The sequence below is a fragment of the Mobula hypostoma genome, chromosome 11 (assembly GCF_963921235.1).
Source record: "Mobula hypostoma chromosome 11, sMobHyp1.1, whole genome shotgun sequence".
Taxonomy (NCBI): domain Eukaryota; kingdom Metazoa; phylum Chordata; class Chondrichthyes; order Myliobatiformes; family Myliobatidae; genus Mobula; species Mobula hypostoma.
Window position 1 is genome coordinate 67,907,835 of NC_086107.1, and position 19,149 is coordinate 67,926,983.

Sequence of the window (19,149 nt, forward strand, 5' to 3'; positions counted from 1 at the left end):
TTTACTTGTAGAGCTGAATTGCAGGATCATCAATGCAACCCAGCACATGACAGGAAGAGCAACTTGTCAGTACTCACTCAATAGTCCTTCTTCATTTATTATGATGTAGGAAGCCATTTGGCCCTCTGAGTCTAAACTAGCTCACTGAGAAACCCCATTCTCCGCTCATTTCCCATAACCTATTCTCCTCAGTTCTGTCATTCAGCTACCTTTGGGGTCAACCTAACCTACGATCCCAACTTGGGAGGAATCCTCAGGAGGTGGGAGAGACCTACCCTGTCACAGGAAGAACATGAAAACTTCACACAGACAGCACTGGAGGCTAGGATGGAATTCAGGTGGCATTGAAGCCGTGAAGCAGTGTTTCTCTCATCCAGCCTAACGTGCCACTTCTGCAGACTCTGCCTCCAAAAGAAAGCGTATAAGTGACCACTTGTAAATGATACCAACAATGAAAGGCTTCACTTACCATGGGGAGCTTCCCATTTGAGCCTCTTGTCCTTTCACAATCCGACCTGTCAGGGATTCTAGCAATTCCATTTCAGTATCATCTCTTTCGTTTCGGCCCTCAAACATTCGTCTCAGTCCACATTCTGTAGGCAATGAAAATGGCTTTGAGTTCATCTGCATTTACAAGGCCAAAATGTAACTAGCCCTTATACCAAATCTCAAGGCATGCCAGGGATATGGCAGTTTCTTGACAATGCTAAGTCAGGCGGCCTCTGTGGAAGCAAAGTAAAAGTTGATGGTACTCCTGAAGCAGGGTCTTGACCCGAAATATCTTCTATTGCTTTGTCTCCACAGAGGCTTCCTGACCCACTGGGTTCCTCCAGCAGTTTCTTTTGTGCTCCAGACCCCGGTAGTCTCTTGTGTCAATGCCAAGTTCTTCCTTGTCTTTTTCTTAGCTCTCTTTGTGCTGACTTGATCAGAGAGAGAGATAGAGATCCCTGTGAGGGAAAGAAAGTGGGGAGTGAGAGTTAACACACTGGTCCAAGAATAGATTTCCTGTAATTAGTGGAAGTTTAAGTAGACTGAGCAGTAGGAGGAAGCTATTTCATTGTCTCAGAGTAGATATAGAGAGTGAACACATCAGTCAGGGCAGATTAAACTTAAACACGGTTTAAGAAATAGATTTAGCAAAGGGTGTGCGACTATAAGACACAGGAGAAGAATGAGACCACTTGGCTAATTGAGTCAGAGTCACCTTTTGATTATAACTGATTTATTTCTCCTTCTCAATCTCATTTTCCTGCCTTCTCCCCTCGAAGGGTAGATTAAATAGAGATTAGAGAAATAAGACACCAATTTTCGGTTGTCTTAAACCGAAGGCAGAAGTTAAATATAGATTCATCAGAGACTGTGTTGTGCTGTATTCAATTTTGTAAAAACATTAAATGAAAGCCTGAACAATTCTGAGTGACATTTTAAATCTTTGTGAATTCACGGCATGTAAGGTGCCTGTAAGAGTCAAACACTGGGGGTTTGTTAAAGGTTTGCTGACGGCAGTCGAATTCTTTCCGGCCTCACGCACCAGTGGCATCAGAATGTCTGTCGATGATCTCGAGTTGTTTGAATGAAAGAAACTATGTTGAGTTAGTGGCATGAGAACAAAAGATCAAATAGTTTGTCAGTCTCTGTGTGTCTCACTATGCTTGTGGATTGAACCCCAATTTATTGAGGTACCTTTCGCTTGATTCTTGGGACCATGTAGATAGAGGAATAGAAACATGGAAACACAGAATACCTACAGCACAATACAGGCCCTTTGGCCCACTAAGTTGTGCCGAACATGTCCTTACCTTAGAACTACCTAGGGTTACCCATAGCCCTCGATTTTTCGAAGCTCCATGTAGCTATCCAGGAGTCTCTTAAAAGAACCTATTGTTTCTGCCTCCACCACCGCCACCAGCAGCCCATTCCATGCACTCACCACTCTCTGCATAAAAAACTTACCCCTGACATCTCATCTGTACCTACTTCCAAGCATCTTAAAATTATGCCCTCTCGTGCTCGTCATTTCAGCCCTGGGAAAAAGCCTCTGACTATCCAGCGATCAATGCCTCTCATTATCTTGTACATCTCTAACAGGTCACCTTTCATCCTCCGCCGCTCCAAGGAGAAAAGGCCAAGTTCACTCAACCTATTCTCATAAGGCATGCTCCCTGATCCAGGCAACATCCTTGTAAATCTCCTCTGCACCCTTTCTATGGTTCCTTCCTGTTGTGAGGTGACTAGAATTGAGCACAGTACTGACTAGAGGTAATGTTATATAGCTGCAACATTACCACTCGGCTCTTAAGCTCAATCCCACTGTTGATGAAGGCCAATGCACTGTATGCCTTCTTAACCACAGAGTCAACCTGCACAGCAGCTTTGAGTGTCCTATGGACTTGGACCCCAAGATTCCGCTGACCCTCCACACTGCCAAGCGTCTTACCATTAATATTATATTCTGTCGTTATATTTGACCTACCAAAATGAACCACCTCACACTTATCTGGGTTGAACCCCATCTGCCACTTCTCTGCCCAGTTTTGCATCCTACTGATGTCCCGCTCTAACCTCTGACAGACCTCCACACTATCCACAACACCTCCAACCTTTATGTCATCAGCAAACTTACTAACCCATCCCTCCGCTTCCTCATCCAGGTCATTTATAAAATTCATGAAGAGTAAGGGTCCCAGAACAGATCCCTGAGGCACACCACTGGTCACCGACCACCATGCAGAACATGACCCGTCTACAACCACTCTTTGCCTTCTGTGGGCAAGCCAGTTCTGGGTCCACAAAGCAATGTCCCCTTGGATCCCATGCTTCCTTACTTTCTCAATAAGCCTTGCATGGGGCACCTTATCAAATGCCTTCCTGAAATCCATATACACTACATCTACTGCTCTACCTTCATCAATGTGTTTAGTCACATCCTCAAAAAATTCAGTCAGGCTCGTAAGGCACGACCTGCCTTTGATAAGGTCATGCTGACTATTCCTAATCATATTATGCTTCTCCAAATGTTCATAAATCCTGCCTCTTAGGGTCTTCTCCATCAACTTACCAACCACTGAAGTAAGACCCACTGGTCTATAATTTCCTGGACTATCTCTACTCCCTTTCTTGAATAAGGGAACAACATCCACAATCTTCAATCCTCTGGAACCTCTCCCATCCTCATTGATAATGCAAAGATCATTGCCAGAGGCTCAGCAATCTCCTCCCTTGCTTCCCACAGTCACCTGGGGTACATCTCAACCGGTCCTGGTGACTTATCCAACTTGATGCTTTCCAAAAGCTCCAGCACATCCTCTTCCTTAATATCTACATGCTTAAGCTTTTCAGTCCACTGCAAGTCATCCCTACAATCGCCAAGATCCTTTTCCACAGTGGATACTGAGCAAAGTATTCATTGAATACCTCTGCTATCTCCTTCGGTTCCATACACACTTTTCCACTGCCACACTTGATTGGTCCTATCCTCTCACACCTATCCTTTTGCTCTTCACATACTTGTAGAATGCCTTGGGGTTTTCCTTAATCTTGTCTGCCAAGGCCTTCTCATGGCCCCTTCTGGCTCTCATAATTTCATTCTCAAGCTCCTTCATGCTAGCCTTATAATCTTCTAGATCTCTATCATTATCTAGTTTTTTGACTCTTCTTTTCTTCTTGACTGGATTTGCAACAACCTTTGTGCACCACAGTTCCTGTACCCTACCATCCTTTCCTTGTCTCATTGGAACGCACCTGTGCAGAACACTGTGCAAATATCCCCTGAACATTTGCCACATTTCTTCCGTACATTTCCCTGAGAACATCTATTTCCAATTTATGCTTCTAACAGCCTCATATTTCCCCTTACTCCAATTAAACATTTCCCTAACTGGTCTGTTACTATCCCTCTCTAATGCTATGGTAAAGGAGATAGAATTGTGATCACTATCTCCAAAATGCTCTCCCACTGAGAGACCTGGCACCTGACCAGGTTCATTTCCCATTACCAGATCAAGTACAGCCTCTCCTCTTGTAGGCGTACCTACATATTGTGTCAAGAAACCTAACTGAACACACCTAACAAACTCCACCCCATCTAAACCCCTCACTCTAAGGAGATGCCAATCAATATTTGGGAAATTAAAATCTACCACCAGGACAACTCTGTTATTATTACACCTTTGCAGAATCTGTCTCCCTATCTGCTCCTCGGTGTCCCTGTTACTATTGGGTGGTCTATAAAAAACACCCAGTAGAGTTAATGACCCTTATTGAATCATGGTCATCGCTGCTTCAGATGGATCCAGGGTGTTTTCACGATTCGGAACTCGGAGTTCTCCTGATGACAGCAACGATCAAGTGGAGATTACGAACTGTGAGCCCAGAAATCTTTGTGGAAATCTTTGTAATTTAATACGTAGTATTTTGTGTAGTTTATGTGTGCTTTCTATTTTATGATAATAAATTAGGCTTAAGTTACTTGGTGCTTGTACGCTCATTACCACATCTCCTGGGCACTCAGATTGTTTGGGACTTCAGGGTCTGATCAACCCAGCCCATTGCAGAGAGTTAACCCATTAGCCTTAAGATTGATAAAATAAAGGGGGAGAAAGCTAATTCACTAGAATTAAGGCAGATTAAGCAGACAGAGGATGTTATTTTATCTGTCTAAGGGTAGATTTTGCAGAAGGTGGGATAAAATATAGTATTCTATGGTAATTTAAGTAGAGAGTTGGGGAGTTAACCTAGGATAGATCAAGTGATGAGTGACCAATACATCACTAGTTTCAGAGTCAGGAATGTCAGAGATGGGATTGAATCCACCAGGCTAAAAGTAGATTATTCAGAGGATAGGCAATGAGTGGACATTACTGCTGCAATTTAAGAATAGCTTTAGCAGGAAATGGTTAATAACATATTTGTTTAAACATTAGTTGAGAGTTTGCTTTAACCCAGATGTATGAGGATTGTTTATGAGGAGTTAGCCAACAAGCAGAAGTGCAGATTAAGTAACAATGGAAAATTCACTCACCAGTTTAAACGTCAACTATTTAGAGTATGGAAGTTGATTCATCAACATAAACATAGATTAGCTCGTGGGTCGGAGTTAAGCCACCAGTCTAAAGGGAGATTAAGTAGTAGAGTTTGATATAAAACAATTATCTATGTATAGATAAAGCTGAGAGCAGGAGTTAGCCTGTCAGTCAAGGGGCAGACTAAGCAATTCCAGCAATGAATTAATCTAGTGTGAAGATAGATTAAATAGTGAATTAGATTTATTTCACTCACATAAAAACAGATTAAACTGAGAATCGGGGTAACCCAAAGATATAAGGGAGAATTGTGGCAGCTTGGAGTAAACAATAAAGGGAGTTGGAGTTAACCCATTGGTTTAAGTGTAGATAAAGAAGAAAATTGGTGCTAACCCAGTAATCAACAGGTAAATTAATGTCAAGAGTGGGAGTCAATCTAGCAGTCTCAAGAAGCATTATGCGAAGGACAGTGTTGAACTAATTGTATATAAAGTGGGAAATAACCCAGTAGAATGAGGGTATACTAGGTGGATTGTGGTACTAATTCATGAGACAAAGGTGAGATTAAATAGCTGACAGAACGCAGTGCACACTCTAATTTGCAAAGCAGTCTGGTGGCTTTTTTAACCGGTGTTTAAACTGTATAGGAGGTGTCAGTTTGCTTCCTATTACCCATTTATATTTCTCATATGCTTACACTTCTACACTCTATCTACACTCCCTTTTGCCTTGGAAAAGATGCCAACAAAATCAAGGTTCCCTCCCAGCCCAGTAATTTTCTCTTCTTCCCCCACCAATTAGGCAGAAGATACAAAAAGCCTGAGAACATATACAGTACCAGGCTGAAGGGCAGCTTCTATCCCACTGTAAAAAGAGTCCTGAATGGACCTCTTATACAACAGCAGTCTTGATCTTTCCATAAGGTCATGAGACAAAGGAGCAGAATTAGACCATTTGGCCCATCAAATATGCTCTGCCCTTTGATCATGGAAGATTTATTTTCCCTCAACTCCATTCTCCTGCCTTTTCTCTATAACCTTTGACGTCCTCACTAATCAGGAACTTATCAACCTCCATTTTAAACATATCCAATAACCTGGCCTTCACAGACGTCTGTGGTAATGGATTCCACAGATTCATCACAATCTAGCTAAAGAAATCTCTCCTCATCTCTGTTCTATAGGGACATCCTTCTATTCTGAGGCTGCACACCATGGCTCCTCATGTCTCCTACTATTGGAAACATCCTCTCCATGTCCACTCTGTCGAGGCCTTTCAATATTCAGTAGGCTTCAATGAGATGCCCCCTCATTTTTCTAAATTCCAGTGAGTACAAGCACCGAGCCATCAAACACTCCTCATAAATTAACCCTTTCATTCCTGGGATCATTCTTGAAAACCTCTTCTGGACCCTCTCCAATGCCAGCACATTTTTAGATACGGGGCCCAAACTGCTCACAATACTCTTAAGTGTGGTCTGACTAATATATTATTAAACCTTAGCATTACATCCTTGCTTTTATATTCTAGTCTTCTAGAAATGAATGCTAATATCGCATTTGCCTTCCTTATCACTGACTCATTCTGAAAGTTAACCTACAGGGAATCCTGCACAAGGGTTCCCAAGTCCCTTTGCACCTCTGATTTTTGAATTTGATCCCGGTTTAGAAAATAGTCAATGCTTTTAATTCTTCTACTGAAGAGCATGATCATACATTTATCTACACTGTATTCAATTTGTCACCTCTTTGCCCATTCTCCTAATCAGTCTAAATCTATCTGTAGTCTCCCCAAGATTGACTCTCCACCAACTTGGCCAAAAAGTTATCAATCCTGTCATCCAGATCATTATTATGTAACATGAAAAGTAGTGGACTCAACACCAACCCCCGCGTCACTGATAGCCAACCAGAAAAGGCCCCCTTTATTCTCTCTCCTTGCCTCCTGACAGTCAGCCAATTTTTTTTCCATACTTGGATCTTTCCTGTAATACCATGGGCTCTTATTTTGTTAAGCAGCCTCATGTGCAGTTTCTTGTCAGAGGCCTTTTGAAAATCCAAGTAAAAAACATCCATTAACTCTCCTTTGTCTATTCTGACTGTTATTTCCTCAAAGAATCCCAACAGATTTGTCAGGCAAGATTTCATTTTAAAAAAACCATGCTCACTTTGGCCTATTTTATCACGTGCCTCCAGGTACATAGAAACATAGAAACATAGAAAATAGGTGCAGGAGTAGGCCATTCGGCCCTTCGAGCCTGCACCGCCATTTATTATGATCATGGCTGATCATCCAACTCAGAACCCCGCCCCAGCCTTCCCTCCATACCCCCTGACCCCCGTACCCACAAGGGCCATATCTAACTCCCTCTTAAATATAGTCAATGAACTGGCCTCAACTGTTTCCTGTGGCAGAGAATTCCACAGATTCACCACTCTCTGTGTGAAGAAGTTTTTCCTAATCTCGGTCCTAAAAGGCTTCCCCTCTATCCTCAAACTGTGGCCCCTCGTTCTGGACTTCCCCAACATCGGGAACAATCTTCCTGCATCTAGCCTGTCCAATCCCTTTAGGATCTTACACGTTTCAATCAGATCCCCCCTCAATCTTCTAAATTCCAACGAGTACCAGCCCAGTTCATCCAGTCTTTCTTCATATGAAAGTCCTGCCATCCCAGGAATCAATCTGGTGAACCTTCTTTGTACTCCCTCTAAGGCAAGGATGTCTTTCCTCAGATTAGGGGACCAAAACTGCACACAATACTCCAGGTGTGGTCTCACCAAGGCCTTGTACAACTGCAGTAGTACCTCCCTGCTCCTGTACTCGAATCCTCTCGCTATAAATGCCAGCATACCATTCGCCTTTTTCACCGCCTGCTGTACCTGCATGCCCACTTTCAATGACTGGTGTATAATGACACCCAGGTCTCGTTGCACCTCCCCTTTTCCTAATCGGCCACCATTCAGATAATAATCTGTTTTCCGCTTTTTGCCACCAAAGTGGATAACTTCACATTTATCCACATTAAATTGCATCTGCCATGAATTTGCCCACTCACCCAACCTATCCAAGTCACCCTGCATCCTCTTAGCATCCTCCTCACAGCTAACAATGCCACCCAGCTTCGTGTCATCCGCAAACTTGGAGGTGCTGCATTTAATTCCCTCATCCAAGTCTTAATATATATTGTAAACAACTGGGGTCCCAGCACTGAGCCTTGCGGTACCCCACTAGTCACCGCCTGCCATTCTGAAAAGGTCTCGTTTATTCCCACTCTTTGCTTCCTGTCTGCTAACCAATTCTCCACCCACACCAATACCTTACCCCCAATACCGTGTGTTTTAAGTTTGCACACTAATCTCCTGTGTGGGACCTTGTCAAAAGCCTTTTGAAAATCCAAATATACCACATCCACTGGTTCTCCCCTATCCACTCTACTAGTTACATCCTCAAAAAATTCTATGAGATTCGTCAGACATGATTTTCCTTTCACAAATCCATGCTGACTTTGTCCGATCATTTCACCGCTTTCCAAATGTGCTGTTATCACATCCTTGATAACTGACTCCAGCAGTTTCCCCACCACCGACGTTAGGCTAACCGGTCTATAATTCCCCGGTTTCTCTCTCCCTCCTTTTTTAAAAAGTGGAGTTACATTAGCCACCCTCCAATCCTCAGGAACTAGTCCAGAATCTAACGAGTTTTGAAAAATTATCACTAATGCATCCACTATTTCTTGGGCTACTTCCTTAAGCACTCTAGGATGCAGATGATCTGGCCCTGGGGACTTATCTGCCTTCAATCCCTTCAATTTACCTAACACCACTTCCCTACTAACATGTATTTCGCTCAGTTCCTCCATCTCACTGAACCCTCTGTCCCCTACTATTTCTGGAAGATTATTTATGTCCTCCTTAGTGAAGACAGAACCAAAGTAATTATTCAATTGGTCTGCCATGTCCTTGCTCCCCATAATCAATTCACCTGTTTCTGTCTGCAGGGGACCTACATTTGTCTTTACCAGTCTTTTCCTTTTTACATATCTATAAAAGCTTTTACAGTCCGTTTTTATGTTCCCTGCCAGTTTTCTCTCATAATCTTTTTTCCCCTTCCTAATTAAGCCCTTTGTCCTCCTCTGCTGAACTCTGATTTTCTCCCAGTCCTCAGGTGAGCCACTTTCTCTGGCTAATTTGTATGCTTCTTCTTTGGAATTGATACTATCCCTAATTTCTCTTGTCAGCCACGGCTGTACTACCATCCTTGATTTATTCTTTTGCCAAACTGGGATGAACAATTGTTGTAGCTCATTTATGCAACCTTTAAATGCTTGCCATTGCATATCCACTGTCAATCCTTTAAGTGTCATTTGCCAGTCTATCTTAGCTAATTCACGTCTCATACCTTCAAAGTTACCCCTCTTTAAGTTCAGAACCTTTGTTTCTGAATTAACTATGTCACTCTCCATCTTAATGAAGAATTCCACCATATTATGGTCACTCTTACCCAAAGGGCCTCTCACGACAAGATCGCTAATTAACCCTTCCTCATTGCTCAAAACCCAGTCCAGAATAGCCTGAAACCTCATCCTTAATAATGGACTCCAAAATCTTCTCAGCCACTGAAGTCAGGCGAACTAGTTTATAATTTCCTATCTTTTGCTTCCCTCCCTTCTTAAAGAGTGGAGTGATAGTTGCAATATTCCCATCCTCTGGAATCATTCCAGAATCCAGTGATTCTTGAAAGATCACCACTAATACCTCCACAAGCTCTTCAGCTACCTCGTTCAGAATGCTGGGATGTAGGCAATCTGGTCCAGGTGACTTATATATCTTCAGATCTTTCAACTTCCCAAGCAACTTCTCCCTAGTAATAGTGACTACACTCACTTTTGCCCAGTACTTGAATTTATGGCATCCTGCTGATATCTTCCACATTGGAGACTGGGGCAAAATACTTATTGAGTTAGTCCACCAATTTTGTTCGCATTATTATCTTTTCACCATAACTTTCCAGTGGCCTAATATCCACTCCTGCTTTTCTTTTACCCTTTATATATTCGAAAACATTTTTGGCATTCTCTTTTATATTGTTGACTAGCTTACCATCATATTTCATCTTTTCCTTTTTATTGCTTCTTTAGCTGCCTTCTGTTGCTATAGAAAGCTCCCACACCTCTAGCTTCCTACCTATGTTCCCTCTAAGCTGTGCGCATGTGCGCGCACACACGTTTTTCAACCAGCGCACAAAAGAAATTAATGTGCGCACAAAAGGTTAGTTACCTAAAATAATGTAGTAACTAACAATTATACTTATTGAAAATAACTTTTTAGCTAAATGTTTCTGTTAACTAGTTATTCGGTTTTTCAAATACCATAATGCACGTCACTAATTTACGCCACCTCACCTATCCTGTTCCGGTTTGTACAACTGCATCACGGCGGCAGCCATCTTTGGCGGACAGTGTTCATATCGTAAAATTTACAAAGATCTGTTTCAAATCCTGTAGATAGCTTACTAAGATTTTATTAAAAAAGATCAGTCAAATGACCCTGTGGCTAAATACTGTCACAAGAAATTGATAAACATCACATACGAAGTAGCTTTACAGGTTTTAAGTGATGTCTTTGATGAACTGGCTACACTGTGCAAGATTCTGCAAAGGAGTGGCCTGACACTGATTGATTAATTTCATTTTGCGCGAGGCAAAATTAACAAGATAAGAAAGCAGTATCTGGGAGACAATGTTTTGCGGAGTGACAAAGTTAAAGTTTTGCTAAGCCAACAACGTGAAGAAAACGTCACAGAAGATACAAGTTTGCTGTTGACTTTTATAAATAGTCTTTGTGTTCATTTAGAAGAAACGTTTCCTGAAGATGAGGTACAAGAATGGTCAACTTTTGATTTCTCCACAATTGCAGATTGTGACTTCACATTTGGCAATTAACAAGTTAATGCCTCATGTCTAAAATATCATGAATTTCTTGCTGAAAATACTGTAATAGTTAGGCAGTTTGATGATTTCAAATTTTCCATGCAAGAAAGAATTAAATCCAAACTGATTTCAAACTTTGCTCAAAAGGGCGGGAGGAGAAGAGAAGCAGCGCGTCTGCGCGTGCGCAGCCCTCCGATGAAAAATGATATCGTATCTGTTAAATAGGGGTCGTGGACAATTCTGGTTTGATGAAGATGGACATGAAAGCACAGAGGAACATCTGGAAAAATTTCTGAAACGCTCGTTCACTGCTGTCGTTACTGCACGGTCGGGAATCTTTTGGAGGGTAAGCCTCAAAATCCCCGGTTTTGCCTGCCGTTGGCGACCGAGAAGGAGGTCGAATCGTTCGGACAGAGATGGCGCTCAGTACTCAGTGTCAGAGAGCTGATCAGAGCTCGAAGTTTTTGGATGACTCAGAGTTGGACCGTGGCCGGGTATGGCAGGGAGAGTTTTTCTTCCTTCTCTCCATCTGCGTGAGATGTGGGACATTTGAGAGGTTTTGAACTTTACTGTGCTCATGGACTTCTTCATCAAGTTATGGTATTGTTACACTGTTGTAACTATATGTTATAATTATGTGGTTTTGTTAGTTTTTTTCAGTCTTGGTCTGTCCTGTGTTTTGTGATATCACACTGGAGGAAATATTGTATCATTTCTTAATGAATGCATTACTAAATGACAATAAAGGGACTGCATGTCTTCATAATCTAAAAAAAATGGTGGCATTTGTACTTCAAAATGAACAGTTTTGTGACCTTGCACAGTTGATGGACATTGGGGGAACCTTTCTTGCATCTAGTGCGGACTGTGAGAGAGGTTTTAGCCTAATGAATCAACTCAAAAACAAGCTGAGAAACTGGTTAGGTGAATGTCATTTGGATATGTTAATGAGAATCAAAAGCTATTAATTGGATGGAAGTTCAATTAGTCTAGATAGACTTTACAAAGAATGGGTAAATGCCAAAGACAGGAGAGAGAAAAGAATAACTGAGTGACTTAAATATGTATGTTATTTTGTTGTTATTCTGTGCAGTTTTATGTCAAATATTTTGTAAACCTACATAAACTGTCCCATGTACGTGTGCTTGCAAGACTGTGTGTCCGACAGAGTGATCAGCAGCACTGGGACTCCACAGGGGACTGTCTTGTCTCCCTTTCTCTTCACTATTTACACCTCGGACTTCAACTACTGCACAGAGTCTTGTCATCTTCAGAAGTTTTCGGATGACTCTGCCATAGTTGGATGCATCAGCAAGGGAGATGAGGCTGAGTACAGGGCTACGGTAGGAAACTTTGTCACATGGTGTGAGCAGAATTATCTGCAGCTTAATGTGAAAAAGACTAAGGAGCTGGTGGTAGACCTGAAGAGAGCTAAGGTACCGGTGACCCCTGTTTCCATCCAAGGGGTCAGTGTGGACATGGTGGAGGATTACAAATACCTGGGGATACGAATTGACAATAAACTGGACTGGTCAAAGAACACTGAGGCTGTCTACAAGAAGGGTCAGAGCCGTCTCTATTTCCTGAGGAGACTGAGGTCCTTTAACATCTGCCGGACGATGCTGAGGATGTTCTACGAGTCTGTGGTGGCCAGTGCTATCACATTTGCTGTTGTGTGCTGGGGCAGCAGGCTGAGGGTAGCAGACACCAACAGAATCAACAAACTCAGGCCAGTGATGTTGTGGGGATGGAACTAGACTCTCTCACGGTGGTGTCTGAAAAGAGGATGCTGTCTAAGTTGCATGCCATCTTGGTCAATGTCTCCCATCCACTACATAATGTACTGGGTGGGCACAGGAGTACATTCAGCCAGAGACTCATTCCACCGAGATGCAGCACAGAGCGTCATAGGAAGTCATTCCTGCCTGTGGCCATCAAACTTTACAACTCCTCCCTTGGAGGGTCAGACACCCTGAGCCAATAGGCTGGTCCTGGACTTATTTCATAATTTACTGGCAAAATTTACATATTACTATTTAGCTATTTATGGTTCTATTACTATTTATTATTTATGGTGCAACTGTAACGAAAACCAATTTTCCCCGAGATCAATAAAGTATGACTATCACTATGTGTGCATTCAGTGCATACATACTTTTGTTACAGGAAAAAAATTTGCAGAACATAAGATTTTTGTGCACACTGACTACTAAAAATTAGAGGGAACATTGCTTCCCACTACTTTTTGCTGTATTGCATGCCCTCTCTTGTACTTTTATGGAGTCTTTGTTTTCCCTTGGAGGGAAGGGGGAGGGGGAGAAATTACTATTTTAGAAAAATCCATGTTCATGCCATTGGGTTGGGGCTATGCAGACTGACTATGAGGTGTTGCTTCTTCTACCTGAGAGTAGCCTCAGTTTGGCAATGGAGGAATCCATGGACTGATATATTGGAATGGGAATGAACTGAGGAATTAAGGGAGTTGTCTATTGGAAAATCCTGCTTGTTATGGATGGATCAAGGTGCTCAATAAAGTAGTCTGCCAATCTACGTCAAGTCTCACCAATGTAGAGAATGCTGTACCAGGAGCACCAGATACAGCAGATTACCCTGAGAGACCAGCAGTCATCTGGAGGAATTATTTGGGGTCCCAAATAGTGGGGAGGAAGGAGATGAATGGGGAGGTGTAGCATTCCTGCTGCTTGCTGACGTAAGTGCTGAGAAGGAGATCAGTGTGGAGAGAAAATGGACAAGGAAATCATGGAGGTAGCAACCCCTGTGGAAATTGGAAAGTGCGGGGAAGTGAAGATAAGTTGTCCTCAGTGGTCTTGGCCAAAAGCTGCTCTAAAAGTCATCTCGTAGGCATTCTACAAATTCCTTCTCTTGGGATCCAGCACCAACCTGATTTTCCCACTTACCTGCATATTGAAATTCCCCATGACCACTGACCATTGCCCTTTTAACATGCCCTTTCTGTCTTCTGTTGTAATTTGTACCCTACATTCTGGCTACTGTTTGGAGGCCTGTATATAATCCTTTAGGTTCTTTGTATCCTTGCAGTTTCTTAATAATACACACAAGGTTTCTACATCTTCTGATCCTATGTCACTTTTTTCTAAGAATATAATTTCATATTTTACTGACAAAGCCAGTCCACCCCCTCTGCCCACCTGCCTATCCTTTTGATATGGATTGTATCTTTGGATGTTAAGGTCCCAGCTGTGATCCTCCATTATCCATGACTCTGATATCCTCAACATCATACCTGCTAAGTTCTAACCTGGCTACAAGATCATTTACCTTATGAAGTATGCATTCAAATATAACACCTTCAGTCCTGTATTTACATCCTTTTCAATTTTGTCTCAATGTTGTTAGAGGTTAAGTTCTTATCCCTTTCTAAACACTTTTGTTTTATTCATTATTCTGGAGAATTTCATAGCCTTTCCTTCACTCTCCTTTCCATTTACTTAATCCATACTTTCCAACTGTAGAACCAACATCCTAATTTATAGCCCTATCCACAGCCCTAATTATGCAATTCAAACAGGACCCTGGTCCCAGGATGGTTCAGTTGGAGCCCATCCCATTGTAGCAGCTACCTCTTCCCTCAAAACTGATGTCAATGTCCCACAAATTCAAACCCACTTTTCCCTTCCCAATCTTTGAGCCACACATTTCACTGATATTATTAACACTGTGCCAATTTGCATGTGACTCAGATAACAATCCCTTTTTGGTTCTTCATTTTAATTTAGTCCCTAGCTGCTCAAATTCTCTCAGCTGAACCTTTTTCCTTGTTCTTCCTACATTATTGGTGCCCACATGGGCCATGATAACTGGATCTATCCCTTCCCACTGCAAATTTCTCTCCAAGTCAAATGAGATGTCCTGAACCCAGGCACCAGAAAGAAAACACAGTCTTCGATTCTCTCGATCCTTGTGACAGAGAGATGTGTCTATTCCCCTGACTATACTATCGCCAATTACAACTACAGTTTCTTCCTCTACTCCCTCTTGAATGGTTCCCAGATCAACATTGACGTGGCTCAGATGCTCATCCTTCCTACAGCCATGTATTCTCACGTCCACAGGGAGCAACAATCTTAGACCTGTTGGGCGAGTTCAAGGGCTGACGCTCCTCCATTACTATCTCTTGGATCTTCCTACCTGTCTCACTCACAGTCACACCTCTTGTCCCTGGCTACAGGCCAAAATTAAAGTAGTTAAACTAATGGGTGTGACTGCCTCCTAAAACATATTGCTCAGATAATTCTCCCCTTCCCTGATGCATCATAATGTTCAAAGCTCAGATTCCAGGTCATCAGCTTTTTTCACTAAGTACTATATACTGTATATAAAACAAACCTTTGCCTGTTCTTACCTGCTGTTTGGGCCTCCTTGCCAAAGCCTCTCGAGCCAAATCTTCAGATATTAGACATCTACCTTGATCCACTTGTACAATGGCTGATCCAAAATGGCCTCCAGGGCCTTAGCTTCCGCTTCTTTTCGTTGAAGCCTCTTGAGCAAAAGCATCAGTTTCCCTCTCTAACTCTGCCCACTCCAACAATGGCTGCTCCTACAATGACCACTCCACTTAAACCTCACTTATTTTTATTGGCCTAAGTGAAATTCACACGCAACAACGCTTGCTGTTTTCAATGGTCCTGCTCTCACACAGATCTCACTCTTGCTACTCCAAGGTGAGCTAATCTCATAACACTTGTACTTTATTTGTCTTCTTGCATGGCACTTCTTCTATAACTGTAAACTACAGTTTGCAATCTGTTTTCCCCCTTTTTTTGTAATACCTCGATGTACTTATGTATGGAAATGTTCTGCTTGGAAGGCATACAAATGAAATCTTTTTCATGATAAATGGGACAACAATAAACCAATGACTAATTATCACCCTTTTTAAAATACATCCGGAACATCAGGCTCTCTATGCTGCAGCAGTCTCAGAGAAGCCAATGGTAATCCCAGTGCTTTATAGACAACTCTGTCAGCACGCATCAACCTCAGAAAGACTACAGTGGCCTGGGAAGATTGACTGAAGCAATTGTACAAATTATATTCTAAAGTCTATCAATTGTACAGATTCTTATCTGTTGGACAGAAAGAACTGCAATCTACCGATCAGTGACTTTGGATGACTCAAGGACAATGGAAGCAGAGAGGTCAATTGCCTTTGTTCTTGCCATAGGGGGGTATATGGAGACTGCCATTTTATGAAGAGACTCTGTTCTCCACTTTGTGAGCTAAATTCACTCAGTGTTTAAAAGTAGACATAATGATGCCTCAGGTAATCTGCTGAACAAGGGATCATTTCCAAGTAAGAAGTTATTTGTAAAGTATTCTTTGGTTGGATATAACATGCAGGTTTGTGATTGTTGGGATTTGTACCTGCCTGCGTGATTCAAGTTGATTGAGAACAAAGACTCACAAATTACTGATTGTCACTTGCCAGGAAGAAGACAATAAATGGATGCAGGCCTGGAGCAGAGCCAATAAAAAGGTATTAAAGGTCAGACACATGACCAATAGCCAATGACACTGGAATGCAATATTTGAATTGGTAAGAAATTAATATAAAACCTAAGGTTTTCACATAGAAGACAGCGATGACTTGGTAAGAGGTTCACCATCATGGATGTGAGCTGCTCCATGGACACTTGGAGGTTCGAAACGGGACCATGAGGAACATACGGCCAGCAACAGGAACTCCTTTTTAACTGGTATTATATTTTCTATTCTTTGACTGTTTATGAAAGGTCAGGGAAAACTTAATACATGTGCACACAGGTATTTGGTTGTGTAAGTTCACGCGTTCTTCCTTTGAGACAATAAAGGGACTTGTTGGTAATTACAGATTCTCTCTGTGTCTCCCTGGTCATTATTACATTGGGTGATTCTTATAACAAATCATTTAAACATCAGTGATAAAAAGCGATCTGAACTTACCACTTTCTCCTTTACCAAAATATGTTGGATTGAATGAGGTCACGTACTCAGTCTTAGTTGTTCGACCAGCGAATGTATTCTGGGCCTCTAGTTCTTCCAACGTTGGAGGTTCAAATGGATTCTTGTGATCATCTAATAGTCAGAAAGAAATGTGGGATCAGAGCTGAGGTGGGTGGAGGGCTGGGAATCTTTGAAACCTAGAAAGGAGTTATCCTTGTAGTATAATTATAGCCAAAATGTTTTTTTTTAATGATGTGATCAAGGGGCAGGCCTGAAAGTTAGCAAAGACAATTCAGCCAGATGTTGTGGATGCCTGGGAAAAGGCATTTGGGATCAGATTTGGGGGTGGGGGGAGGGGGGAGGGCTGTGAGTGTTTGGAATTCTTCATATTTGGACAAACAGAACAAAAACTGAATGAATGGTAAATATTTTAATTGAAAAAGAGGGGAGTAAAATACCACAGATTATGAAGAATTATTGACACGTGTAATCAGCTTGAGAGTCACAAAAGAATTAAAAAGGGCTCCCAATAATAAATTCGCTCCTCCTCCTTTCTGCTTTATGGACAGACTATCTGCTGTTGAGATATCATTGCTTATTCCACCTTAAGGAAAAACTGCAGACTTAGAGCTTGCTGGACCCTACTGAATTATGTGTAGATCTGTCAGTACAGATTAAGCTGATTGCCAATAAAATGACCAATCACCAGCAGCCATCTGGGGTAGAGAATTCCAAACAATTCTTTGTTATCTCCTCCAATAATATCAGGTAGGAAGGTGGTCTTGGGATGGACAATCGGCTGTTACAATAAACAACATAGAAGGCTCAAGAATGATTTTAGCAATGGGCTCTTTTCAACCTCCACATGATTGGTCCTGAGCTGAATCATTAATATATCTATTGCAGTGCACACACCCATTGAAATGTTGTGTTTCCAACATTTTCCTTTGATTTACCCTTAGGTTCATATGAACTTAGTTGTCAATAAACCTTTGACTTCTCTTTGTTTACCTTAAAAATATTCAATGGCATGAATTGTAGGTTCTTGCAGAGAGCACAGTGATCAGATAAGAACATGAGAAAACAGGAGCAGCAGCAGAAGGTCACTTGGCCCCACGAGTTTGTCCCTCCATTCAATATGATCTTGGCTGATCTACCCAGAGCTTCATCTGCTCTCTGTGCCAGTTCTTCATAACCCTCAATAACCTGATCTTTCAAAAATGTAGCACCTTCCTCTTTAAATGCACTCAATGATCTAGTCTCTACCATCCTCCAGAGCAGAGAATTCCAGAGATTCATTACCGTTTACAAACACTTCAAACACTTTTTGATGATTTGATGACTGATTCTCTACAATCCCGTTATTGTTATATACCATTCGTCTCTCAAAGCGATCAATGAAGTAGACCTCAACTCCCTTTCTACACAATTCTCTTGATCTCAAAAGCATAATGTAATATTTCCTGTGACATTACACAATATTTAACTTGTCACTGATTATCATCAACTTATAATGTAACTCCCTGTATTTCCACAAGTAGTATGCTTTATTACACAAAACTGATAGGGCATTGTTGTCAATGCTAAGTTCCCAAACAGAACCAGCAACCAACTTACCGCAGTAGTTAAGTTTACAGTATTCTGTTTCTGTGTTCGGGTCAGTGGTATAACACCATACACCTTCATCATCCTCATCTGGATTCCTGCAATAGTTTGCTTCCAAACCTGCTGTGGGATAGTTTTGTTTGGTAAAATTGTGCTTATGAGGAGATTGTGAGCTCCAAGCCTGGCAATATTTTCCACTTATGGTTACGTTCAACGTTCCTGTGTAGTCTCTTCCTTGATTTGGAACGCAATCAGTAGAGGGCTTTTCTTCTGGCGGCAGAGTTGGCAATGGTTTCCAAGCTTCACCTGAAGTTTAAAACAAAAATCTATAAGATCCAACTGAACATTCCTAGCCGTGAGATGGGCAGCACAGTGACCTATTGGTAAAGGTGCTGTCCAACAGTTCCAGCAACTCAGTGCAGTCTGTGTGGAGTTTGCATGTTCCTTGTGTGGCCACATACAGTAGTGCAAAAATGGGTGCTCAATGGTTACCATGTACTGCATGGGTATAAAGGCCAGCTTCCATAATGCTTCTATGACCCTGCAGAAAATGGAATCTCATTGTAAACCAAACCTATTGTGATACTGCTCACTGTTGTCCTCACCATTTGTCTAAATGGCCAGCGCATT

The 19,149-nt window shown here is 41.9% G+C and overlaps 1 protein-coding gene across 1 annotated transcript in view; it reads right to left on the reverse strand.

Annotated features, from left to right (window-relative positions):
* The window catches only part of f2 (coagulation factor II (thrombin)), a 90,242-nt gene that overhangs the window by 25,908 nt on the left and 45,185 nt on the right, over window positions 1–19,149 (reverse strand). Inside the window, exons 7-9 of the mRNA XM_063062222.1 lie at window positions 18,532–18,825; window positions 16,915–17,046; window positions 470–593 (exon numbers count right to left, since the gene is read on the reverse strand). Coding sequence (XP_062918292.1) covers window positions 470–593; window positions 16,915–17,046; window positions 18,532–18,825 — 550 coding nt within the window. The remainder of the gene's footprint in view (window positions 1–469; window positions 594–16,914; window positions 17,047–18,531; window positions 18,826–19,149) is intronic.